Raw genomic sequence first — 8,803 nt, forward strand, 5'->3', positions numbered from 1 at the left:
GGGCTCTCGCTCCACTTCCGCTTTGCTGGTCAGTCTTTGTCCCCGGGGCCTGTGCCGCGGGCGGAGTTCGCTGTCGTTCTCTGTCCCCGAGAGGGGCGAGCAGAGCCGCGGCCCGGTGCGCGCACCACTTGTCCGGCCAGGGCCCCGGGGCCCTGAGGGCGGGCTCCGTTTCTTCTCGTTTTTATCGTCGCTGTGCCCCAGCCGTGCCTCCTGATGGCCGTGCGGGCCTTGGTGTTCGGAAGCGGGTCGCTCCGAACACGGGAAGCTGTCCCTGCGTCCTGAGACGTTTGTCGCTGAATGCCTCTGCGGCCAGCGGAAGAGAGGGGAGGCCGCGGCTTGAGTTCCACGGGTCCCTTCTGGCGTGAAGCCGCCAACGCTCTCTGTCTCCTGCGGCCCTTTTGTCTTGCCGTCTGCCCCGGCTGGTACTAACCGGTTCCCTCCACCTTTCCATCCTCTTAGCTCCTCTGCCTGGGGCTCTTGGGGGTCCTATTTTTTGCATCTGAATGTGTGACACACTCGGTATCTTGGGGTGGCGTATGGGCTGACCAGGCGGACCAGCTACCTTTGGGGCGTGTCCGTTTCCTTTCGGGTTTGGGGGAAGCAGCGAGGAAGCTCTCGTGCCCGCGCTCGTTCTGTTCCTGCCGGTGTGTGCGACAGGCCCGGCCACGGCTGTGACGTCTGCTGCCTAAGAGGCTGCCTGTTCCCTCTGGCCGCCGTTCGGGCTTTCACTCGCTCAGAGTCCCCTTCCGCGGCCCCCCAGGTCTTCCTGGTGTGCGTTCTCCTTCGGACCCGCTGCGCTGGACTCCGCAGGTGGCAGGCCGATGGCCCGCGCTCATCTCGGCACGTTCTCGGGCTGCCCTTGTCTCTTCAGACACTTGCTCTGTCCGTTTTTCTGTCGTCTCCTCGGAAGCTCAGGCCACCTGGGAACTAGGTGTCCGACAACGCGAGAGTCCTGTCCTTTTGTTGCGTGCGCCCCTCCCTGTCCTCTCTGCCGTCAGTCCGGGTATGTTCTGTAGCCCTGTCCTCGGCTCCTCTTCACTGAGTCTGCTTGGCTGTGACTGTCATCTGAGGGTTTACTTCTAGGTCTTGTGCTTTTCGGTTCTGAAATATCTGCTTGGCGTCTTTCTGGGTGTCGTTTCGTTTCCTGTTGAACAGTTTAGTCTTTCTCAAAGTCTGTGTCATCTCTTTTCCCTTTCGCATTCTCATACGGTGACTTGAAAGCACTTGTGTGCTGACATCAAGCTTTGAGTCCGCTTCACCTGTTGTGATAAACGGTCCCCTAGTGCAGCCTGTCACGTGTCCTGAGAATTTATGGAAAGTCTGGTGTCGCGCATCAGCTCACCAGGTTGCTGGGGGACAGTCGCACGTTCCCACAGGGACTGCCTGTCCTCTTCCCTCCCGGAGAGGCAGTGGCCAGCCTGGCCCAATGGCCTGCTCAGGGACCGAGCCCGCTGGGCTGGGTGGGGCAGCTGCAGCACTGGCCAGCCCCAGGCCGCCCTTGGGCCAGCCCTCCCGGGCTCCTGACTAAGAGCCTGGCACGGTTGCATCTCCTGGTCCCGTACCCTGTGCGGGCCGTAACTTCCCTTCCCAGCTCCCACGTCTGCAGGTGTTTCCGGGGAGGCCACCTTGCTTGTGGCCAAGTGCACGAGATTTAGTCTCCGGGTGATACGAGGCCAGGAAGAGTCGTCTCTGTCCCAGCAGGTCGGACAGTGTAGCTCGTCTCGACCCTCAGCTCCAGGAGATTTTCCCAGTCTACGTCTTGGCTTGAGCTCATTCCCCGCCCCCTTTCCCAGGCCTGTTCACACCTCGATCGGCAGCTTTCGGCAGAGATGAGTATGACCTGCGCAGGCTCCTTTTAGGAGCACGTGGGCTCCCAGGATCCACGCACTGCAGGGGACTTTACTGGGCCTTTCCAGATCCCCGCAGCCCGTGGAGGCTCCCACTGGGAAAAGTGGCTTGGTCTTTGGGGACCTTGGAGAATGTCGGCCCCCCCGGCACAGGCAGCTCTCTGGGTTTATCTTCCCTGCTAAGAGCTCCTCGCCTGTGGCCAAACTGAGCAAAGGACCTGGAATGACAGTGGCTCCCCTGGGAAGGGTTCACCCGTCTTTGGAATTGTAGGTCATCCGAACCTGCAACCCCGTGTCTGTCCAAAGGCTCTTAAATTCGGACTGCCACCCCTGTGCGCTGCCCTGGTCTCCGCAGTCTGAGGAGGGTCCGCTGCTCCTTGTCCTTGGTCGTGAACCTGCCTGGAGGCCAAGTGTCCTGGTGGAGGGGGTGTCCCTCGCCATGATTTCTGGTGGCTTTCGTCACATTTCCCAGGACGAGGAAGGTTCACAACCACTCAGAGTGACTTTTCTGCTGGAGGCGTCCAGTCCCATGGTCTCATCCGTGCCGACGCCGGGCCTGCTGTGGAGAAAGCGCTCATTCACACATCGTCTTGAGGCCGAGGCCCAGACCAAGCGGCCTGGCACCTCACGCTGTCCGGCGGCTTCACCCTTTGAGGGTCTCGGTCTCTGCGAGGCTCACAGACTCCACCTCACATTTTCAGGGGCCCTGGCCTCGTCTCTAGGACCTGTTCAGCTGGCCAGCGTGACTCTAAGCTCTGGGCGCTGGCGACTGGCGCAGGAAGTTGTGTGGTCTGTGTGCACTTTCCAGCTAGGCTTCCCCTACGTCACTCTAACTCGGGTGTCTCACCACGTGTCTGAAGCCCTCAGCAGGCGTCCATGAACACACATGAGGGAGTCCGGCAGCACCTTATCTGGATGTTTGCAGCGGAAAGTGTTCAGGGTGTCTGGGGTGGCCGGCCTAGTGGAGGGAGGGGGCCTCTGGGTCACCAGCTACCTGTGCGACCCGCCGTGGAGCAAGTGTGAGATGAGGGGCGGATCGAGAGACGATGACTCGGGCACGTGACGGTGTGAGCAAGGCGAAGGCTTTGGGGAAAGGCTGGCCCCCAGGCCCTGCCCGGGTAGGGGACCTACAGGTGGGAAGGGCGCCGACAGCCACCGCTGGGGGTGCCGGGAGGCCAGAGGCCCTGTGGAAGGAGCCCCGCCCTGCTGACATGCGCCCGGCTCCCGCCACAGGCCCACGCTCCTGCGCGACATGCTGCCCCTCTGCGTCTTGCTCCTAGTCACGGGGTTGACCATGGCGCAGAACGAGACGGCTGAGCAAGGAAGGGCTTGTAAGTATCATCCCTCTCGCGTTGCCTGAGTTCCCTGGGGTCGTTGGAAGGGTACGAGCGCACCTGCCATCGTCTCAGCCAACTGAAAGCTGTATTTTCAGCACAGGTGCTGGGCACAGGGTGGATTTGGAGACTGTCCCTGAACAGGAGAGCGTCATGGGGAGGAAGCTGTCCCCCAAGGCAGCGGCCCGCAGACCTGACGGGTCTCTAGCTGTGGCCCTTCCCTGTACGAGGTGGGCAGGAGTGGCCGAAGCCAGGGAGATTGGGCAGGTGCTGGCCTCCGATGACCGTCAGGCCATCTTGCGTGGTGGGCCCTGTCCGCAGAACACAGGGCTCCCTCTCCTGGCTGCCTTGTGTGCGTGTGCCCTAGAGAAGTCTCCTAGAGATATCCCCTAGAGATTGTCTCCAGGAGCAGGTAAAAGCTTCTGCTGGGCTCAGCTTCTGCCCGGGGAGCTGGTCCTGCCCAGACTCGGGGCCCGCGGAAGGCGGAGCTGTGCAGACCTCGGGAAGCCCGTGGGCGCGGGGCAAGGTCGCGGAGTGCTGGGCACAGGGCGGAGGGCGCTCATGTGAGCGGGCGCCCCACGCGGCTTTTTCCTTAGGGACCTACAGTCTGAAGTGCTACGACTGCCAGACCATAAACGACTTCAATTGTCCCAACATTAGAGTTTGCGTCTACGAAATTCGGCGCTGTCTGACAGTCTCCATGCGTAAGTACTTGCTCGTCTGTTTTACACCTTTCGATTAGTCACCTGCCTGAGCAGCTTCAGGGGGCAGGGCCAGTCTGCTTTTGTCTCTGCGACCGGCCTGTGACCCTTGGCATGTCCTGCTCCATGTTGTCAGACACTCAGCTCAGCCTGGGAAAGGACAGTGTTCTCCGCACTGTCCAGCCACAGGCTTTGCGACGTGAGGTGGCCTGTTGGTAGAGTCTGCAGTGTCTCCAGGGGGTGGGAGCGTTGCTGCTCCTCCAGGTCTCACCCCGCGCCAGGCCCTGGGCGTCTGCATGGACACTCCAGTGCAGCCTGGGTGACTCCCCGTCGCGTCCCAACTCTGGTGGCCTGGGAGAGCTTCCAGCTAAGCAGGCCCAAGAAGAGGACGCACCGTGGACTTCTTGGGACAGTTCTTACCACAACGGATGACAAGGCCGAGTGTGGGGTCAGGGGAGAGCCTGACCCTCCAAGATGCTTTTGGCAGAGACACTCGTCACCTGAGAAAATTGTTCCTCAAGAGCCTGACCCTCCAAGATGCTTTTGGCTCTTACGCAGAGACACTCGTCACCTGAGAAAATTGTTCCTCTTGCCAGGGCCCCACCTGGAAGAGCACACATGGCCAGAGGCCCGCGCTTGTGTAATTAACCCAGAGGCTGCAGCCAGCATCAGGCATGACAGGGAGTCTGGTGTAGGGTCTGCTTGGGGCCTGTCTGCGGGCCTCTGCTCTCCTGTGTGTGTGAGTTCTTTGCTGCTTCACATCCCATTCAGTGTTCAAAGCCCCCTGTAAAACAACCCTCTGAATGCCACATCACCCTCCTACCAACTGCCGTTACCCTGCAGGCATCTGCCAGTTTGGGACAGTTTGGGACACAGGCAGGAGCTACGGATGTGTGCTTTGTCCCTGCAGTGGGCACCTGTTTTCATGTGTGTCTCAGCCAGTTGACATCCAGTGTCGTGCCCAAACCCACCCTGTGATTCTTACTGTGACTGCAGAACTCCCTTCTGTGGGCAGCATCAGGAGGCATGAGCGACAAGGCTCGTTACTGACAACCCCTGGAAACTCCAGGGCAGGCCTGGGGCACGGCGAAGAGCTTGCGGTCATGACTAGGGCGAGCTTAGCCCTGGGGTTCTGCTTTCATTGGAGTTGAGGGTAGGGACCCAAGGTTTTGAGAGTTCATTCTTCATTGGTCAATTTAAAACGTAAGACTGGCAATACTTTTATTTGTGACAACATGGACGGGTCTTCAGAACATTCTGTTTAGCGAAATAGGTCGAGTAGAAGAAGTCAGGAACCATATGCTTTCACTCGGAGAGTCCAAAACTGGGGTCCAAAACTGAAAGGAACAAATAAACAAAACCAGTAGGGAAACAGAAACTCGCAGACGCAGACGAGAGTTTAGTGGTGACCAGAGGCGAAGGGGAAGGGGGAGGTGGATCAGGGTAAAGGGGGTCAAATAAACGGTGACAGGAGATTTGACGTTAGGTGGTGAACACGCAACGCAATATTCGGACAGCATGTTTTTGAATCGTATACTTGGAACTTACATAATTTTATTAACTGATGTCACCCCAGTGAATTTAATAAATGGAAAAAAAAATTTAAAGGGAGGGAAAAGAACAAATGAGACCCAAATGGTCAGTTATGGAAACCAAGATCTCTAACGCAAAGGAGCTGGGGTGGGGGCGGAGGCTCTCCATCCGGTCCGGTGGCCAGCATTGCGTTGATTGGAGATAGCCCCCTGGCAGCGGTGGCCTCTCCGAAGTCCTTGGCAGTTGAACTTAAGTCAGGCACTCGCGTTGCAAAACGGAAGATGGACTTTTGGGGCGACACTGCGGTGCCTGTGTCGCTCCTGAAAGGGGCTGGGAACTGTGTTCCCCAGAATCTCATTCCTGTAGGGCTCTGGGTTCTACTTGGCCAAGAGTGCCCATGTGAGATTTGCAAGGCAGAGGCGAAGCAGAGACTGTTATTCTTGAAAGTCACGGTGTTTGACGCAGTCACAGTGGTCTTAGACAGTGAAGGACACTGGGGGACCCCAGCCTGTTCTCGCACTTATGCTTCAGTCCATCCAGTCATCTATTCCTTTAAGCCTAAAGCACAGCTTAAACCCCCAACAGGTGCTCCGAGGACGCACGTGACACATGTCTTCAGGAGTCCCCTCCGTGCGGGCCAGAACGGGGGGGACAGAGGCGCGTGTTTTGGCTCCTCCACCCTGGCTCTGCTTCCAGTGGACCTGGCTCTGGACCACCCCTTTCCTCATCAGCCTCCCCTGATAACCCCCATTTCTCAGCCTCCCCCCACAGTTGTGGAAGCTGAACACTTGGATTCAATAACTTATTTCCATAGAGCTTCAGGGGTTCGGTTTTCCTGAATGACCAGGATGAGTATTGGGACAAAGAATCTGCGAGAGCGTTCGAGGCACTGGAGAGTGCAGGATGCTCACGTAGCTCCCCTCAGGACCCTTGCTGATCCCTGGGGCTGGACAAGGTAGTAAGTAAAACCCTCTGTGGGAACTCGGAGTGTCAGACTGAGCGTCCACCCTCACTCGGAATCAGCGAGGCACTGGTGGACAGATGGACACGCATCCTGTGGGGCAGAACAGATACCCTAGAAATAGCCCCCCCCCCCAAATACGCCCAAGCAACTCCGGACAAAGATGCAAAAACAATTGATGAGGAATAGCTTCTTCAGCATCTTCAGGCAAGAGTGAACCTCAATCTAAATCTCAGATCCGTATTGAAAACTAACAGATGGACTTAAATATAAAAGGTAAAACTCTAAAAGTTTTGGAAAAAGAAAATGCCTAGGAGAAAATCTTTGGTATCTAAAGCTAGACAAGGAGCTGTTAGACTCGATGGGGAAGCATGACCGGGAGAGAGAAAATTGGTGACTCTAGACCTCCCCCAGCTCTACCTATTTTTCTACTTGAAAGACCCTATTCAGAGGATTTAAAAGAAAAACAAAACCAACTACCGACTAGGAGAAAGTACATGCGAACCACATACCCAACGGAGGACTAATATCCATCTCCGGTACACGGGGCTCCCGAAATGCAACAGTAAAGATGCGGCCAGTCTCACCAGAGAATGGGCAGTGGATTCACACGTGGCACGTAAGCACGTCAATAGACTTTCAGCGTCTTTATCCACAAGAGAAATTCAAATTAAAACAGCAGTTAGATATCAGGAATCGGAGCGGCCAAATGAAAAATAGTGACCACATCAGATGCTGGCCAGGATGCAAAGAAGCCAGACTGTCCATTCGTCGCCAATGACGAGGACAAGGTGCAGCCAGTGTGGAAACAGAGTGGCAGTTGCTTTAAAAACTAATCGTGCACCTACTGTAAGACCCCGAAATTGCACCTCTGAGGATATTTCCCAGAGAAATTAAAACTTAACACCACACAGAAACATGCACATCAGTGTCTTCGGCCATTGCTTTGGTAATAGGCCAAACCTGGGGACTCCCCAGATGCCCTGTGGTGGCAGAGGCAGGAGGCGGAGCAGAGCATAGACGCCCGCGCCTCCCGAAGCGAACATCCAGGGAATTCTGCTCGATGGAAAAAGGCAGTCTCCAAAGGTTCCTTTTATGTAACATTCTAGAGATGACAAACTTACAGAAATGCCCAGCAAATTTGTTGTGTGGGGTCGCGGTCAAGGGATCTGGGTGGAAGAGGCTAGTGTGTCCATGCGACGGATTTTGGTGGTGGCGAAACTTGCTCTCCTCGCTATTTGGAATGGTAATCGCCCAGTAGTTGTGATATTGCATGGAAGTTTTTTCAAAATGTTACCTTGATGTTACCTGTAACAGAGTAAAACGCCGGTCCCCAACTTTCTCGACATCAGGGCCCGGCGCTCCCATGAGAATCTAAGGCCTAATGATCTGAGGCGGGGCCGAGGCGGCGATGCCGGCGCTGGGAAGCGGCTGCAGACACAGATGAAGCTTCACTCACCTGCCCACCACGTGTGTGCATGACAAGTTAGTTGCGAAGGTTAAATGCTCACGGATCTATGAAGGGCAAGGAAGGGCGAAGGCGCCTTGAGGAAGAAGAGCACGGGTGGGACTTGCACTCTCGGCATCGAGAGTATTTGTATAGCTTCCTTCAGACAGTGCAGTGTTCGTGTCAGGATGGAAAAATGCACCAGCGGGAGAAAAGAGACCTCGGAAAAAGCCACGTACGTCCGGTCACGTGCTTGCTGACATGGTGGCCCTGCGACGAGGTGGGGAGTGGCACTCGTGTCTGCGAATCAGCCGTGGATGGATGAGAGATCACGCATAATAGCGACACCGTGCGAAAGAAGCAGCTTCTGGTGGTTTGTAGATCTCAGCGTAAATACGAAAAGTGAAAACCATTTTCAAAGAAAATGTAGAAGAATATGTCCTTTGGATAATAAAGAATTTTTTAAAAAACCGAACAAAACTGTGCTAGTCACAGCAGAAAAAAATTGATAAACGAGATCACACAAAAATGCGCAACTCTGCCCCTGAGGATACACTGATCCGCCAGCACGCCAGCCACAGGTGCGCAGAGACCGCTGCCAAACACACACCTGCGCAGGGCCTCCCTGCTGAAGAGAGAGCGCGCTCCTCCCCGCGAACCATGGCGGAAAAGCAGACCAAGCAGCCGGAAGGCGGTTTACCAGAGAGCGACACCGAATGGGTCGGAAAAATAAGAACGGTCGTTCGGCATCACTCTTCTTGGCCGAAAAGCGACTTAAGATCTCACCACAGTAACACCAGGAGGATGACACACCTTGAAAGCGACCAGCAGGGCACGGCGTGCGCACGACCCTCTGCGGCATTGGTAGCACGACCAGGCCGCAAGGCACACCAGGACCTGCACCAGCCGCAGCACCGGGCGGGGACACGAGTCAGACAGGCGCTCGGCCTCGCTCAAGACGAGGACAAGAAGAGCCACTG

General features: G+C 56.4%; 2 protein-coding genes across 2 annotated transcripts in view; one reads left to right on the forward strand and one right to left on the reverse strand.

The window, feature by feature from the left end:
• LY6K (lymphocyte antigen 6 family member K) overlaps positions 1-3,143 on the reverse strand; it is an 8,140-nt gene extending 4,997 nt beyond the window's left edge. Inside the window, exon 1 of the mRNA XM_006913032.1 lies at positions 3,059-3,143. Within this exon, the coding sequence (XP_006913094.1) occupies positions 3,059-3,143 (85 nt within the window). The remainder of the gene's footprint in view (positions 1-3,058) is intronic.
• Positions 3,142-8,803, forward strand: part of GML (glycosylphosphatidylinositol anchored molecule like) — a 7,297-nt gene continuing 1,635 nt past the window's right edge. The window contains exons 1-2 of the mRNA XM_006913033.1: positions 3,142-3,178; positions 3,778-3,885. Coding sequence (XP_006913095.1) covers positions 3,142-3,178; positions 3,778-3,885 — 145 coding nt within the window. The remainder of the gene's footprint in view (positions 3,179-3,777; positions 3,886-8,803) is intronic.

The sequence above is a fragment of the Pteropus alecto genome, unplaced genomic scaffold, assembly GCF_000325575.1.
Source record: "Pteropus alecto unplaced genomic scaffold, ASM32557v1 scaffold105, whole genome shotgun sequence".
Taxonomy (NCBI): Eukaryota; Metazoa; Chordata; class Mammalia; order Chiroptera; family Pteropodidae; genus Pteropus; species Pteropus alecto.